At 44.6% G+C, this 18,273-nt stretch overlaps 1 protein-coding gene across 3 annotated transcripts in view; it reads left to right on the top strand.

Annotated features, from left to right (window-relative positions):
• SAMD12 (sterile alpha motif domain containing 12) overlaps positions 1-18,273 on the top strand; it is a 249,199-nt gene that overhangs the window by 5,719 nt on the left and 225,207 nt on the right. For all 3 annotated transcript variants that reach the window (XM_032770041.2, XM_032770038.2, XM_075063201.1), the window contains exon 2: positions 15,831-16,009. In XM_032770041.2, coding sequence (XP_032625932.1) covers positions 15,831-16,009 — 179 coding nt within the window. The remainder of the gene's footprint in view (positions 1-15,830; positions 16,010-18,273) is intronic.

Raw genomic sequence — 18,273 nt, 5'->3', positions numbered from 1 at the left:
CCCCTGGAAATTTCCACTACCTGCGTCTGACGAAGTGGGTATTCACCCACGAAAGCTCACGCTCCAAAACGTCTGTTAGTCTATAAGGTGCCACAGGATTCTCTGCTCCTTTAATAATTCTTGTCATTTATGCAGTGCCTTCCATGTGAGAGGCTCAAAAAGCATCATAAATATTAATGAATTAAAGCTTTGCTAAACCCCTGTGAGGTAGGGAAATATTATCTTCATTTTATATATGAGGAAACTGAGGCACAATGATTTAAGTGGCCTTCCCCAGGTCACATGGGTAGTCTGTGGCAGAGGTGGGAATTGACCCTAGATATTTTACCCACCAAGCCTCTCCTCCTCAACAGGTTCTGTCTCACTGGGAGCTATTTGCATTTTGCAGCGTGACTGAGATGAGACTGGAGTGAACAGAAGCCTCACCAGTGTGCAGAAGCCCTCCCCCATCCTTAGGGGAGGATGATAATCCTGTTTCCTTTCCTCCAGCATCTTCCTGGGAGGGGAGAGAGAAATGGCAGAGAGCCTTTCTTTTGTTCTTGACAGGATTTGGGGCTTCTCTCCTCTTTATTTCCCCCTGGCAAAAGCAAAGAACTTCTCCCATTGGGCAGCCTTATTTTTTCTCCTCCCATGAAGGCTCTGATTTTCTCCAGCTGCTGATAGTGTCCTATTTCCTTCTCTTTGTATCTCTCTCCAGTTGTGTCCCCACTCTTTTGTGTCCTCTTTTTGTCTTTCCCTCCATTTGTGTTCCCTGTGTCTGTCTCTCTCCCCCTCTCTCTGTGACTGTGCATGTGTGAGAGAAGAAGGGTTGCTGTTCTCACATACTAGCCAGGTAGGATGGCTACCTGCTTTTCAAAGTGTCTGTCTGTCTGTCTCTCATGGGGGGAGGGAGAGGGGGAAGGATGGGCGGATGGCAAGGTTTATGTTTTCTTCATGGGATAAATCATACTTTTACACTGAGGTACACCTCTACCCCAATATAATGCGACCCAATATAACGCGAATTTGGATATAACGTGGTAAAGCAGCGCTCTGGGGGGCAGGGCTGCGCGCTTCGGCAGTTCAGCGTGTCTGGCTCCGAAATGCTGCTCTGAGTGGCGTGATTAAAGGGGCCGGGCCAGGGCCAAGGGGTTGGATAAGGGGCAGAGGGCCTCGGGGGGCCAGGGGTGACTCCAGGCCCCAGCAGGCCAAGCGCATGCTTGGGGTGGCAAGCTGCGGGGGGATGCTCTGCCAGCACCGCGAGGGCGGCAAGCAGGCCACCTCTGGCGGCTTGCCTGTGGAGGGTCCGCTGGTCCCGCGGCTTCGGTGGATCCCCCACAGGCAGGAGGGACCAGCGGACCCTCTGCAGGCAAACCGCCAGAGACAGCCTGCCTGCCATGCTTGGGGCAGCAAAATCCCTAGAGCCGCCTCTGCAGGAGGCGGTCAGGGGACAGGGGACAGGGAGCAGGGGGGAGCCACAGCCCGAGAAGGGGAGCTGCAGTGCTGAGGAACGTCACACGGGTTCCAGCTGGGGCCAAGAAGTTGGGGAAGACTGGTCCACGTGGGGAAGTTGCAGATCCAGGGCAGGGAGAGGTGCCCGTCCTAGATGGTGCCCCTGTCCCGGTGCTGGTGGGCTGGGCGCACAGAGGGCCCGGCTGGCAGGCTGTGCCCCACTCACTGCGACGCCGGGTGGGATCTCCGGGTCCATAGAGCGCCACACTACCTGCCCACAGTTGGGCTCCATGCACCCAGGCGGGCAGCTGGCTGCGGCATCCTCACCAGAGACTCTGTGGAGGAGGAGAGATGGGCTGAGCGCGGGCACGCACAGAAGGAGCCGCCCACTGATGGCTCACCCTCTCCTAGCCCCATGTGGGCACAGGGCGGGGACCTGGTGCACATGGGCACCTTGGGGGAGGCTGCCTGTCCTGCTCCCCCTCGCAGGCTCAGCCGCTGGGCTGGGCACACTCTGTGGACAGGGCAGTGGCTCCCAGGCCAGTTCCTGCTGCCCCGCCCTCACAGGGCTTTCCCCAGCTGATGTGGTTGAGCAGGTGTGAGCGCTTCTTTGTGCCGGCTCCCTGGGTCCTAGCAGCTGTTCCGGTGCAGTGCATGGCTCAGCGTGGGAGTCCTGAGGGTGACTGGGGGTGGGGGTTGGATGGGTCGGTGGTTCTGAGGGGTCAGTCAGGGGGCAGAAAGTAGGTGGGGGTCGGATAGGAGGCAGGGCTATTTGCTGACTATTAATAGCAGAGACACTTGAGGGTAAAGCAAGTTCAGTATAATGCGGTTTCACCTGAGGACCACATTATGTCAGGGTAGAGGTGTATATGATTCTTTGTGATCAGTGCTTGAAATCCTATTGATTGTCTAACCAAATGTTTCTTAGTCTCTGCATATAGAGTATGTGTCATAGGCACCAAATAGGCAATGTCCCTTGCAACAACAGGGCAAGTGGTGCTCTGTAGCTGGAAGGAGGTCTTGGAGCCATGTGGCATTCCTACTTCCTGCAGGAAGCTCCGAGGTTACTTGTCCCTCACTGCTCCACTCTTCTCAGCCTGTGCATCCCTACCCCAGAAAGGAATGGGAAATTAGTCAGGCACAGACCTCCTGCCTGGTTTGTCTAGTACCCACTAATGGAGAGAAGCTATTTTTTTCTTTCATAGCTTAAGGTCAGGGGTCCACCTGCATAGCTCTCTTTGTAGGATCAGGGCCTTACTCAGTCAAATGTCCAGGAATTTATCTGGTACAGAAAATACCCAGCACTGGATTTGAAAACCTGAGACCTTTTCCTCTGTGTTGGGGCAATTGGGTGAGAGTAACATTCCAATCACAAAATGTGAGATTTGGTGTAGCTCCTTTGTGTATTAGAGAATTAAACGCCTGAATGGGTAGGGGGAGGGAGACAACTAGTACAGATCAGTATAATTATCCCAAGAGGTAATGTGTGGAATGGCTGGATTAACAAGTTTCATGGTGTCTGTATTTCCTGCTTCACCAGAGAATGGCTTTGGGGTAGGGAAAATCCATTTGCAGGCCTTAAAGTCAGCCTATGTAGACGGGAGCACTGCCAAGGTAGGTCTATTTTTAGTTCTAACAGTTTTGACAATGCTCCTTTCAGTGTTTGCTTCCCCTCAGTAAGAGTGAAAGAAGTAGGTCAGAGCTTGTAGAAAAAGCCTTTGGATCTTTGTTACGATGTTTCAAAAAATATTTTTCTTTTAGCTCTTGCAGTGGGGAAGGTGTGGGGAGGATGACTCTAGTACGTATTTATTGCTCATGAAAATGAGCGACTGACAGCACTGGCTAGATAACACAGGCATACCACACACAAGCAGCCCCTACGGCTCTGACTTGCAATACCCTACCCTACCTATTCCTGAGCAAAAATGCTGCTAATTATATTGTATGGTGGTTTTATTACAAATGCTACGGTCTGACTTCTGTCAGTGTGGTTTTAGGCCTGGGTATTGTATGAATAATGCTTCGGCTGCTGAACTCCTCCTGACAATTAACTAAGAGTAGGAGGCCAGTTCTTTGTTGCCTTAGGGTCCCCTTAAAATACTGTGGCAGCAGTAAGATGACTTTAAAGGCAGTGGATCTGCACCCTGGGGAATATTGTCACTAACAGGACTTGCATGGACCTCAGGTATCAGAGGGGTAGCCGTGTTAGTCTGGATCTGTAAAAGCAGCAGAGAATCCTGTGGCACCTTATAGACTAACAGACGTTTTGGAGCGTGAGCTTTCGTGGGTGAATACCCACTTCGTCAGACGCAGGTCCTGCGTCTGACGAAGTGGGTATTCACCCAAGAAAGCTCACGCTCCAAAACGTCTGTTAGTCTATAAGGTGCCACAGGATTCTCTGCTGCTTTTGCATGGACCTGATAGGCTCACCCTTGAAAACCCCTTGGCATTTTGGGGTGCTCTGTGAGCAGGGCTTGGGTTGGAACACTGCTGCATTCTAGTTGTGATCAGCCCGCAGCCCCTGTGGGGTGCAGGTAGTCCAAATGTAAGTTAGAGCAGTCCTTAGGCTGTTCTAACTTATCCAGGGGCCAAACCACTTTCCCTTCCCCCTCCCTGACACTCCCCTGCTCCTGGACTCGCTGAGTCCACCTTGGCCATGACAGACAAGCAGACCCTAGGTCTCACTGCTGATTCTTTCAGATCAGCCATCTGCTCTTGACCATGAGGTGTAAAACAGGTAAATGGATTTTTTTCTTGCATGGCTTAGTCCTTTCCTCTCAGAGATCCCAGAGAATTGGGCAGTTGCTTTTCTGCCCAAGGCACTCTCATGCAGTTTTCCATAGGGCTCCATTCTTTCACGCCTTCTGTTTAACTTGTGAATGAAGCCTTCAGGATTCCCAACATTGTGTGCCACAGACCATAGCAATGGTGGGAAACTGAGAAAACTATAGTGATATAAGGCCTTGGAGAGTTATTGAGGAAATGTAGGTGGCATAGTCTAGTGGATAGGACCTAAGACTGTGAGTTAGGACACTGGTGTTATATTCCTGGCTCAGGGCGACAGGTTTTATAACTTTTGGTGGTGCCCAGAACGAGTGCAAGTCCTGCCCCCCATCCCCCACCTCCCTGTAAGTTGATATATATTTTAAAAAATAATGTAAAAATGGACTGGAAACAGCGAGCACTTAACAGTTTCCCTACGATAGTGATATTGTGCGATGTAAGAAAAAAATATTTAAGAATATCACCCTTATTAATACTCTTGACTATGGAAACAATCAAGCACTCAAAACCCTCAAAAGCAAATACTTTCTAAACTTAAAACAAAGTATAGCCCCTTCTTTTGCGATGTTCTGCAGGAAGCAGCAAACACTTTTTGTTGTTGTTTGGTGGGGGGGTGGGGCTGCCCCTTGCCCAGCATGGGGCAGGAGTGTGACTGCGGGGGGAAGGAGGGTGTTACGACACTCATCCAAGCTCCAGCTGCCCAGGTCCAGGAAGCCCCCTCACCTCCCCTGTGCTGGGTGCCAGGGGGCTGCCATCACATGTGCACCTCCTCCCTCCGCAGGCGCAGGAGCTGCCTTAGCCTGCTGCCGGCACCACTCCCTTTGTTGCGGCCGGCGAAGGAGCACAGTGTAGTGTGGCAGGGCAGCTGCATAGGGCAGGCAGGGACACTTGTGGGAGGCATGTGGTGGCAGCAGGTGGGGCTGGGGGATGCTCCAGGGAAGGCATGCAATGGCAGCAGGTGGGGCCGGGGGAGAGACCTGATCCCAAACATTGGTGGAGCCGGGCCCATATTGCTGGAGCATGGGCACCAGGGCCCATATAACTCACCACCTCTGCGGCTGGCTCTGCCACTAACCTGCTGTACCTGTTCCTATCCCACCCTCCATGTGTCTGAGGTGTTTAAGTTGTGGGCTTTTTGAGACAGGGATTCTAAGTCTTTCCTTCTCCTGTGAACAAGAGCTATGAGTTGAGGGCTAGTGTAAGCATCTCTTACTTACATTAGTGGGCATTTACTCATGCAAACAGTGGTACTGACTTCAGCTGGATACTTGTGTGAGTAAGTAGTTCAGGGTTCTACAACCTAGCCCTCGGTTGTTTGCTGAAGGCATGAAGAGAAGAAATATAGTTATTAAAGGTGCCAAAAATAGCAGATAGGGGAAGTGACCAAACTATGCTCTTGGTTATCATCGTTCATTTCCAGAATAACTCCGTTCATTTATTTAACCAGAATTATTCTGGATTTGCGTGAGGGCAATTGAGAGCAGAAATTGACCAAGGACCACCAAGTAGAAAAGACAAAGTATTTCAGAGAGCTGAATGCTGAATTTTGTCGGGCACTGTAGTGGTGCTTTGAGGTTGGCAGATGCCATATAACCATCTGCTGCTTTGCCTAGATTTCCGTCGGACTTATTTATTTACATGGAGCTTTACATTTTCAAACAGTAACTGATGAAATACCACAACATTCCTGTAGTGGGGCAGCTACCCCACTCCTGGATGGCAGGTGTTAAAAGCAGCCAAGCTAGGCTGATTGGGGAAGCCACCACAGGTGTGGCCAGCTCAGTTAGGGCCCAGCTGGCCCTGATAAGAGGGCTGGGGGCCAGGAGCTGAGAGAGAAGGGCTGGCTGCCTGAGAGGAAGGTACCTGAACTGGAGCAGTGCTGGGGAATAGGGCAAGGGAGCTGGGGAACTCCAGCCTGGTAAAATCCCAAGCTGCAGGCCTCGGTGAAAGTCTACTGAGGTACTGGGGCTGCAGATAAAGCCCAGGGATAGGCGAAGGCAGTAGGTCCTACCCCCTTGCCATTGGTGAGTGGCCATTACACAGCAGTCAGCTCCAGAGAACAGGGGTTAGATAATGACTGGCAGTAGCCACTGAGGCAAAGTGGGTGTGTGTGTGTGTGGGGGGGGGGGGATTCCCCTGGGAGGAAGTGTGTGTGTGGGGGTACAGCTGGGGTAGGTAAAAGTAAAGGGCACCAGGGTCTGCGAGAGACACGAGGCCAGCAGCAGGCAAGACACGGGCCTGCAGAGGATGCTCTGTATCCTGGAAAAGAGTTAATTCCCAGACAACCAGTAGGAGGCACTGCACTGGTGAGTCTCAGCTTTGCTACAGTCCCTGTCAGGTTATTTTAAATAAATCGTCTCCATTTTACAAATGGGGTTACTGAGAGAGAGAAGCTGTGATTTGTCCAAGATCTCAGAGCACATCTGGAGCCAAGATTAATTCTTGCCCGTTCCTGGGTTGTGCTCATTCCGTTATATCTGATGTACCAGAGGTGAAAGGATATTGCAGATAGCACTGCAACTTAGCTGTGCTCCAGGGTCTACTGCACTATGGTGAGGCCAGAAAGTAGGGGTGGGAGTGGAAGAGTAGCTGCAATAAGCAGTGTATTCTCCATTCAGCATGAGCTAATGCTGGCATATCATAGAAGGATTAATTAATGCTGCTCTAAACAGCATTAACTAACCCTATGTGCTCTGTGACTCCCCTAGGAGGAGTCAGACAGAGCAACTAGTAGGTACTGGGATTTAACATGGACAGATGCAAGCTGTCTTAGTCCTGCCTGTGAGAACCAAAACATATGCACAAGGAGATACCCATCATGCATCTGGTCAAGAACAGGGGTGGGGGACAGTATTTTGGGTGGATTCCTTCTGAATGCTCGTTTTATAGAGTTTTGACTCCTGCCAACTTGGTAACCTCGCTGGCCATGCAATTTAATAACTGCCTTTTTAATCCCATGAGGTTCTGCTACTGCTTTGTGTGTGTGTGAATGCTGGGTGGGAAAACAGAGATCATAAAATTACTCTGTGTGTATTAATAGAAAAGTTCCTGCAAAAGCAAGAAATAGACTTTTTTTTTTTTACTAACTAGTGCTCTTTCCAAAAAAAATGAAGAAAGAGGAATTGTGACTTGTGTAAATGACAGCTTTCTTCTGTATTCTTCTCTAAGAAAGTAATGATGCACTTTCAATGAGCAGTTTATTTCTACAAGAGTGGGCTGGGTATCTGAGACAGTAGGATTCAGTGGTATGAGTAAGCAGTAGGAGGTGAGGAATTATATTGTAGGAAGGAAAAAAGGATTTTTCCGTCTCCATAGGGAAGGGATGGGCTCAAACAGTGGGAGGTATGGTAGGAAGAAGCGTGTTGTAATAAAATGAAGAAAAGCAGGGCAGAAAAACAAAATCTATTACGAGATTACAAAATAAGTTAAATAGGCTAATGAGATTTTATAAATGTTTTCCATCTTCCTTTGTGTTCATAGTAAATTTAAATGGGGATAAAGCATGGATTCACAGCTGAATCAAAGTCCAATGTATTCCATATACTTACTAGATATATACTTTTATAAACTATAATAAGGAAAATGCAAATTTGCATCTGGTGTATTCGATTCCTTACTGTGACATTTATACAGTAATCAAAAAGACTTTTACCAGTGTCTGTCTTCAGGCTTTGTGCGCTAGTCTTTCTGATCTTCAGAAGATATTTCTGATGATACAGTTGCTGTTTACAGAATTGAATCTCAAAGTAAACTACCAAACATTTATTGGCACATTGCAGAATGTGACCTATAGTTCAAATTATACTACAGGTATTAAAATTAATTAACAAAGTATGTTTTGTGATGCACAACCCCTGCTCCTTTTTAATATTTGTTCAGCTTGCTTGATTGCGCAATGAGCTAACTGCCGGTGGACCTGCATCTGCGCACAGCTTATGGCAGGATCGGAGCCTTACTTACAAATGCACAAGATACAGTCATTTGCAGTGAGTCTCCTAGTCATTAGCATGACATTAGAGAGCTACTAATACTGACAAATCTTAAAATATAATTGAGTCCTAGATGAAATTGGCAAATAACTCTTCAAAATAATTTGGCTGTCATGCTAGTGGTCTTAACTTTCATGATTAAATACTGCTCTCTTTACTCAAGAAGGAGTTTGCATTTCTAAGGTCACAAGATTATAGACTATAATAAAATACAGCATATGGTGGGGGGAGGAAATTTGGATGGCACCAGGAATGGTAATGGATTCTTTTATTCTAGATCAATAGTTAAATTAATCTCAGGTGTGGTAGGAAAGTGACTTAGTGACCTATGTAAAATGAACTAGTGGCCTGCAACTAGTTTCCAGTAGACAGGTATCTGTGTTGCGTTAGTAAAATTCTTGTATGAGTAAAATTAAGCTTGTGCATAAATGACTGCAAGATGAGAGCCTAAAATGTTAATTTGGAATCTGTCCTTCATATATCTGATTTCAAACTGAGCAGGTGTATATCCTGTAGGTTTTTGTTCTATAGGAAAGTAAGGAATTTCTTCTACTGCAAAGTAGACCTTTTGTATGATAATTATTAGGTATTAGAAAGATTAGATTGGTTTGATTGCTAAAGAATGAAATTGCCAATTTATCATTATTAGTAATAGTTTCAGCAGTATCCGTGCTGCTATATTTTCCATTACGAACTCATGTGTAATTGTTTGACACTATTGTTGTATCAGTGACCTAGTTTATAGTGATTAATAGTAATAAATGAATAGACACAGATGCTATTTAATAAAATACAAAACTTTAGCCTTAGAAACTTTATTTTAAACTTATATATAATCTGCATTTATGTACAAGAAAAAAGATAACTGATATGGAGCCTGACAGACCAACTATGTGGATTCTACTGACTTTATTGGCCACTGGATTTGTAGATTTGTGGAAATAGGATTAGACAGACTTTGAAGCTGCTGCCTTTGCATATTACTAGTATTTCAATCATACTTGTTACTAGGCAGCATTTCGATTCAGGCTGATCTTTCTATGCCATGGGCAATACCCTAAGATGGTGTAAATTGGCCAGGTTTGTGGAGCTGTGCTGATTTACACCAGTTGGGGCTCAGGCTTCAGAAGCTGTTTTATTCAAGTAGGTATAACAATTAGAGGCCAAACAGACCGACTCATTATAGTGTGAGGGCAAGTCTTCACTGCTGTCTAAATCAGCGCCACTGCGAATGATGCAGTGGCATCAATTTTGTGGGTCTGGTGAAGATGTGATAAGTTGATGGCAGAGTGCTGTCCTGTTGATATTGGTTGTCCATCTCCCCGAGAGGAGGAAGCTATCTTGGCGGGAGAGCGCATGTAAATCGATCTAAGCTACATTGTCTTAAATTAAGTAACTTAACTAGCCTAGCTTAGATCAATTTACCTCAGTGTAGACCAGGTGTGACTGCTGGACAAGTACACACATTGGTTACCTTGAATGGTCTTCCACTGGGTAAAGTAGTCCAGATCAAACTTTCATCGAGTTCCATAAGTGGAGATTTATCTGTGTCCACTAACCTTGAAATCTTGTTGATTGGTAGGGATGTGGCAAATACTCAGTTCAGATTCAATCTGTAGAATAATTCAGATTCTTGGAGGAAATCCAGAATTTCTCAGATAGTGGCTTCTGGAAATGTGGCAATCTACTATTGCATATGGCCTTTCACATGTATCTTCCCCACTAGTTCGACTGATCTGTCAGGACAGCCATCTAAATCAGTTGATATGAGACTGCTGTTTTCAATCTACCTAGGGTTGGAATGAGCAAGGAAGGGGAAACACTGTCTGCCAGTGTCTCAGTGATTTCCAGGGCTGCTAAAACTGACCTGAGAGTCCTTGTCAGGCAGACATCCCTTGAGGGAATGCTGTCTGGCTTCTTTATATTAGCTAGGAAGAAATAGGTTGAAACCAAGCACATGGAAACCTACAAATGGCTTATGGAAAGAGTTAACAAGGAGTTTTGAGCCATCCATAAGCAAAGAGCCAGGTAGGCAGAGAAGGATGGAAGAGGCTAGATGAGGCTTTAAAAGGTTGATTGTTAAGATTTTGGAAAGACTTGGGGGAATGTTGAAAATCTGCAGAATTTTCAGTTGATGTACATGTGGGTTGAGGGTGACTGATTAAAGATTGTTGGAACCTTTGTGGCTCTCCACCCACTGTGACTTTGGTTTGTTAACCTTTCTGACTCTCAGTGAAGCTTGTCTCTCCTTTCTAACCTTTATGGGATTTTGTGGAGGGGACAGCATGTAGGTTATATGGGGCTATTTCTTGGCATGAGACAGCTACATTTTGGGGCTGTCTCCAATTTATGGAAGATCTTGAAAGGGATTTAAATAGTAAATTTTTAAAAAAAAATGGGGAATTTTAAGTTTTCTAATAGACACTTAAAGGTTAGGACAGGGTCTCCTGGTATTTGGTTTTTCAAATCTAAATAACAAAAACAAGCAGATTAGACTGTGAGACACACAGAGCAGAACAGGGAGTAAAAGTAGCACCTTTTTACTATTTACTTTTTACTCATATCGCTCTACTAGGAAAAGCAATTATTACTGCATACCGCTAAAGCGTTCACCAAATATGTTTAAATGTTGTTTAGCTGATCTATTTACCTCTTTAAGCATCAGGCAGTATTTCCACTGCAATTAGTAAAATTTTGAAATATTTCTTGCCCACTATGCAAGAATACACAATACATTGTAGTAGAAAGCGAATGTAGATTTGAATTCAGATTTAGGTCCTGATCTTACACTCCCATGGAACCCCTTTGAACTTACTGGGGATTTCTGTGAGCACAGAAACCTGCCCATATGGATCAGCTTGCATGACAACTAGCTTATATAAATTGAGCAATGAAAAGAAATGGTTTGTGGCTCATATGGTTGTGAAGGAAAACTTGAAAAAGGCTGAACAATCCTTGCAGGCAAATAAAAAAGAACTCCGTTATAAAAAACATGATTTTTAGTAATATTTGGGGGGTGGGAGCGGCTTGACTCATGATTTCTGAATGCTTAAGGCGGACAACACTGCTTCTGTCGTTCTCCTCTTCCTTCTCAATCATGGGAGTTTAGGGTTTGAAAAGTTCCCTTGCCCGTCGTTAGAAAGAAGCTTTCCCCGATGGTTTCTCCAGCAGCTGATGGCACCTAAGCTTTTTTTTTTTTTTTTTTTTGATTGAGAAGAACCAGCTAAATCTCACTCTTACTGGAACAGCTCTGAGGAGAAGTAGGGACATGGGCAGGAGTTACTCTTTGGGAAGGGAAGACTCAGAAACATGGGTAAGGGGTGGGATAGAATAGAGAGACACCTCTTTCACAGCAAGCTGAGAGGAGAGGTAAATGGTGGAGAAGCAGACACACACACATCATGAGTTGACTTCCACAAAACACCTTGATGATTTTCTTCCCTGTTGAGTTCTATTTTTAGTTGATCCTGCAGTTCTTGGAGACACATTCTCAATTATGCTAAGGCCCCTTTATGTGTGGTAGGTAAACACTATTTTTTCCCTTGAGTAATAGGCTCCTATGAGGAGAGGGATAGCTCAGTGGTTTGAGCATTGGCCTGCTAAACCCAGGGTTGTGAGTTCAATCCTTGAGGGGGGCCACTTACCGATCCGGGGCAAAACTTGGTCCTGCTAGTGAAGGCAGGGGTCTGGACTCTATGACCTTTTAAGGTCCCTTCCAGTTCTAGGAGATTGGTAATCTCCAATTATTATTTATTTTTTTTATTTTATTATTTCCAGCTAAACCAAAATGAAAGCTATTACCCTGTGTTGATTGTAGGGAAACAGTTGAGTTAGCTACCGCCAACCTGACCTTGACCTCTTTTCCTATCCTAGATAAATATTGAGAGGGATAGACCCTAAAATTAAAAGGGGGGGGAACCCCTAAACTTGTCTGAGTAAATACTGTAGATGGAATTGACTTATTTATTCTAAGCTTACTGAGAGTGGGGCAGGAAAGAACAGGTCAGTATAAGCAAACATTCTTTGGTATGTGTGTGAGAGAGGGTGGGCCTAGGGCTGGAGAAAAATAAAAGCACTGGGGAAGTAGAGGAGTGCTTCCGAAGCAAAATGAATTCAGCTGAGTGCGGTGACCCTTTTCATGGTGTTTTAAAGGAACAAATTCAGTACATTTTCTTACTCTGTGTTTAGTCTATCCTAACTGTTTAGTCATTTAACTCTCTGGTAAAGCAAACAAAAAAAATACAGGATGGCAAACTTGAAATATCTTTTCCTTTCCTTCCTCATAATATCAACAATTTTGCAATAGTCTTTTCTTAAACAGTTTGTGTTTGTTTGGAATAAGCCTCCTCCAGTAAAAAGCCGTTGGAATCTGGATCTGCCCATCACATCACTGTTAGCCTCATTGCACATCTTTTACTTTTTGTGTCCTGAAGGATCCCACTAGACAGCATAACGGAAACAGTACTAATGTTGTTTACCTCAAAAGGATGATGGGCTGAGTGGGAGAAATGTGATTTTAAGTAAATTAAAAAAAAAAATAATAATTTTAACCCTTTCAGGTGGTGTTTTGTTCTTGCACAGAATCATGAAATATTGGCTCATTTATTCCCTTCAGACATGGCACAGTGAGGAACAAATCAAACTGGCCTCACAAAATGTCTTCTCTCTCAGTGAAAAATTAAATTAAAAATCGGCATTGTCTTTGGGCTGTGTGAAAGAAATGGGTAAGAGCAGGGATAGAGCAGAGGAGCTGCAATCCACAGGAGAATCAGAATGTTACCTGAGGCAGCATTAACTGCCACTGTGTGCTTTGTACCTCTCTCCTTGAGAAAGGTAGAGCAGAGATGGGGGCTGGCAGCCAAAGGCTACGAGAAGGCTATTGGTCATTTTGAGCCTCTGTAGCAGAGGCCAGGGCATTTAAGTGAGAATGAATAAGAGTACCTCCGTACAAGATCTGTGGGGTTGAGTGCTCAGCTTTCTGTAGATTCCAGGGTTTGTGCTTCCTAATGTATGATCGTTTCCTACCCATTCTCTGCCCCACTGCTTGCCTGGACCAGGGTGTGTCATGAGAGACTGCTGCTACACTAGTGTCAGAGCTGTTGCAATAATTTGTCCTTTTCTGTATGCAGGAGGGGGAGCGTATAGGCCTATGACTACAGCCAGCAGGACAATCTGCCTCTGCCTTGAGGATGGAAAGTCCTGACCCAGTATATCTTCTCTTACCTTTCAGCAGGAATAGCAAAAGGCTCGTCCCTGACACCAGGGCAACACTTCCCCACTCTCTCACTCCCTGCCAAATTTCAGGCCTCTGCACTGAGGCAAAACAAAATAATCTTTCTGTGACTCTGAACCCTCAGATTTCAGGTGGCTTAATAACGGTAACCACCTGTTCCTCTTCCTCCAGACACTGGCATTTTCATCCTTTCTCTTGTTTGTTTTTACACTGGTCTACACTGTAGTTATGTTGATGTAAGGCAGCGTACTTCAACTTAATTATATCAGTGTCTATGCTACAGCCTTTCTCCTGCCGATTTGTAAGTGCTCTATTATACCGACATAATAACTTCACCTACATGAGCGGTGTAGAGCTTATGTTGGTGTAGTTAGGGTGACAAAGTGTCTGTGAAGACAGTGCCTTACTTACAAGGGCTGTCTTGCCAATTTCACAGCAGTAGCCATGAAATTGACAAAGTGAGGCAGCTAGAGCCCAGCTGCCCTCACTTCCCTGGAGAGCTGGGTGGGTGGACACTGCTCCTGACTAGGAGCTGGGCAAGAATGGATTCCGGTCCTGGCTGGGAGCCGGGGTGAGAAGCCCCAGGCGGCTGGACCCCCATTCAGGGGTGGGATTCAGGCAGCCATGTCAATTTCGCTGCTGCTTTGCATCTTGTCTTTGATTAGGGTGTAAGGTCTTTAGGGAAGAGACTGTGCTTTTCTATATGTTTTTACAGTGCCTAGCACAATGGGAAATAATCCTAATGGGACCTTTAGGTATCACTTCTGCTCTTTATTACCACTACTACATTTAATTCCCTATTTTTATTTTTCCATTTCAAGAAAACATTTAATCCTGTTGGTTTCTGTGCAGCACCATAACAGTTTTCTTTCCTTTGTAAAGGGATAAAGAAAAGACTTTATTCTACTGTAGGAGAACATGGTTGAGATTTTCAATGATACTTTGCAGTTCCGTAGTGCCTTCAGTCCCATACACTGAATTTCCCTTAACTATACCTCCATGACTTCCAATCACTCTAATCACCTGAGAGCCAACGGGCAGATAGAAGAAATTGCAGCACACTTGCAGATGAAGTAGCTTGTCCTACATCATGGGAGGTTTATGGAAGTTCCAGGAGGAAAACCCAAATCTCTTGTCTCCCAGGCTTGTGCTTCAACTTTGTTTTCTAATTGAAGTCTTCTGCCAGACTAAGACTTTGGAATTTCAGCTGTATAGATTTTAAAAGGGCATCTGGGATTTAATGAAAGGGCTTTCTAGTAAGATAGTACCTGGGCTCATGCTGCTTTAGCTTGGTTATCCATGACAGTTTTTCAATGCTGATCTAATGGCGGGTAGAAATGAGACCAGTGGGTTAGAGCGAGAGAAGAAGGCAGAACCACCAGTGTGTAGGCAAAGCAAAAACATTTTAATTCTATATTGTTTTCTTTACTGGCTCTTCAGTTCCATTCCCCCTGGGAAGAAATATTAAACAAAATTGCCTGCGCTAATCCCTTTTGCAGATAGAGGGAGATTGGACCATTAATTATAAATGTCTGAAAAAAGTACAGTAATCAGAAAGTAAGAGGTAAAAATCTGAGTACTTGTTTACATGAACAGGAAGCAGCCTCAGGATCAGTTTATTTGTAAGTCTATCTGTTTGTATAAAAAGTTGTCAGTTCATAAATATGGGAATGTGCAATTTCAGAACAAAAGAACCCAGTTAAAATATCAACACAATTCTAAATTCCATAGCAAGTTTCTCTGTGTTTTCCTATTTCTCGTTGTGTGTCTTTAGTATGCATAGGAGTGTGTGTTCATAGAGGTGTTAAGTTCCTTTAACTTGTTCATATGGTGGAAACATTTATTTTCAGTGGTGTGGAGGCTTTAAGGGGAGACAATTAGCTGTGTACGTCATTATTCTCATTCATCGGAGTAGCCTTTCTGGTTTGCTGTGTATGCCCCATTCGTGTGTTCCATACTATTTAGGAATTGAAGTATACTTTATTAAGCAGAGAACTTAATGGAACAAGTAACATAAGGGTTTACATTTTAAAAAACAAAAAAACCTTTCAGTTCCATCCCAACTCAGTGTGACTGAGCAATAAACGTACGAGATGCATTTAGCTCATGCTGATAAGGCACTTGGACCACAGGGATGCTCAGGTACCTTAGTAGGTATGCTACAATACCCTGAATAGAATAGTATTATGCAGTGTTGTTTTCCTTCTGTTTCCTCCTCCACAAATGCCATATCTGGTCTCAATATCAAGCTACGATACCTTTGACATGATCAGAAGTAGCCCTAGATACCTGTGCCTATCTGTACTTCATGATAGATGTTTCCCATATTAGACTATTTTTATTCCTTCCAATGCAGTGTTCTCTCTAAGCCATATGTGTCAAATTTTCCCCAGCTATCCACTGCAATCTGAATCCTAATGGCATTGATCGTCCTGTCCACGCAGAAGATATTAACCTGTCACTTGAAGGTGAAGGAGTTGAGTTGCCCTCATGCAAGAACGATAATACTCGGAAGGTGCTTGAGTCAAAAGGGACACCCAAGAGACAGCAGGTGGAACCAGAAATATCTAAGGTAGGTAAATTAGATCACTGCTTATTTTACAGAACCCTGACATGTGCAAGCATGTCACAGAAGAGACACAGTCATGGACAATGAGAAAAAACAACAGTGGGCGGGGGGGAGTGTTGCAACAATAGAAAAGTATAGCTCCACTAGGCACGTGCATAACTTGGTGCTTCCACTGTTTTATATGTCTATATGAAAAGATTAAAAAATAGTTGAATTGCTCTATTGCAGACATTGCAAAAGAGGTAAGTTTGCAGCGGGATTTTAAAACAGGATAGAATGGTGACTGAGTGGATCAGCGTGGACTTGTGCTTTAACATGAGTTTGTGGTGACTAAGGGCTAGTCTAAACTGAAAAGTTCAATTGGCATAGCAACGTCTTTCAGGGTGTGGAAAAATCCACACATCTGAGAAACGTAGTTAAGCCAACCTAATCTCCAGTGAAAGCTGTGCTAGGTCGATGCAAGAATTCTTCCACTGATCTAGCTGCTGCCTCTCAGGGAGGTGGATTACCTACAGTGATGAGAGAACCCCATAATAAGTGTCTATACTGAAGCACTACAGCAGCACAGCGCTGTAGTGTTTCTAGTGTAAACATACCTTGATTTTTAGTGTGATGCATTAACTAATTTGAGGTAGAATGTACCCAATCAACTTCTCCACCTCTGACATCCCTGTGAACAGCCATACTTCAGATGTGAATTTGAAAGACCAGTAAATTGTCTGTTGACTTGAATTTTTAGTTGCTACTTCACGTGCAGTAGAGATACTCATCAAATATAAGTGAATGCTTCAGTCATTTTTGATATTGTCTCTATGTATGGTCATGGTAGATATGTTTTTAAGTGGAATGAAAAATAGAAGAATGTAAAATATTTTGGGCCAGATTCCATAAAAGCCCTGCCAATCTTTTGGATCTTGTAAGCCCTGAAAAAACTCTGTGGGGGGAAGGGAGGGGGAGAGAAGGGTGGAGAGGAACTTCTGCAGAGTGGAAGACAATTTTTACCAAATCTGGTACTTCAGGGGTTACTAGAGCAGATAAAATGATTAAAAAATGAAAGGTCAATAACAGTATTGTTGAATAACTTTGATCAAATAACTATATTTCCTGTAGTAGATGATACAGTAAATTTGATAACGTGTACACAACCAGTTTGAACTTTACTTTTAGAATCAATTAACATTTGATATTTTGCACAGTATCCTGGCATGCTAACAGTAGAAGCTTACTGTGAATTCACCATAATAGTGTTTATCTAAGATACCTGCTTATAAACAGATGCAATTAAAACTCACATCATCCTTTCTTCAGTAAGGCAATGAACTGAATCCAACCCAGGCTGACAGCAACAAAAAGTAGTTGCAATTTGCAGTCTGTTCACTAGCTCAGATCAAGTGAATTGTTGTCTTCACTTGAATCCTTATGATTCAGGTTTCCACATCAGTCTGAATCTTTTATTTGCAGTCTCAACAAAGGGTATGTCTACACTGCAATAAAAAAAATTTGTGGCACTGAGTTTCAGAGCCCAGGTCAGTTGATTTTTTGGCTCATAGGGCTCAGGCTGCAGGACTAAAAAGTGTAGTGTAGATGCTGGGACTTGGGCTGCAGCCTGGGCTCTGAAACCCTGTAAGGGGGTGGGTCTCAGAGTTCTGGCTCCAGTCTGAGCCCAAATGTCTACACTGCTATTTTTAGCCCTGTAGTCTGAGCTCTGCGAGACCAAGCCAGTTAACTCGGGCCAGCCACAGCTGTGCCATGGGTCTTTTACTGCAGTGTAGACACACCCAAAGAAGCCAAATATGAAGTGGATGCTGAAACTAAGGGCTGGTCTACACTACGCGTTTAAACCGATTTTAGCAGCGTTAAACCAATTTAACTACGCACCCATCCACATTACGAGGCCCTCTATATCGATATAAAGGGCTCTTTAAATTGGTTTCGGTACTCCTCCCCAATGAGAGGAGTAGCACTAAAATCGGTATTACCATATCGGATTAGGGTTAGTGTGGCCGCAAATCGACGGTATTGGCCTCCGGGTGGTATCCCATAGTGCACCACTGTGACCGCTCTGGACAGCAATCTGAACTCAGATGCGGTGGCCAGGTAAACAGGAAAAGCCCCGCGAACTTTTGAATTACATTTCCTGTTTGCCCAGCGTGGAGCTCTGATCAGCACGGGTGGCGATGCAGTCCCAAATCCAAAAAGAGCTCCAGCATGGACTGTACGGGAGATACTGATCTGATCGCTGTATGGGGAGACAAATCTGTTCTATC

Source organism: Chelonoidis abingdonii, chromosome 2, assembly GCF_003597395.2.
Source record: "Chelonoidis abingdonii isolate Lonesome George chromosome 2, CheloAbing_2.0, whole genome shotgun sequence".
In the NCBI taxonomy this organism is placed as follows: Eukaryota; Metazoa; Chordata; order Testudines; family Testudinidae; genus Chelonoidis; species Chelonoidis abingdonii.
Note: the sequence above shows the minus strand (reverse complement) of the source record. Positions and strands in the feature narration are given on the sequence as shown.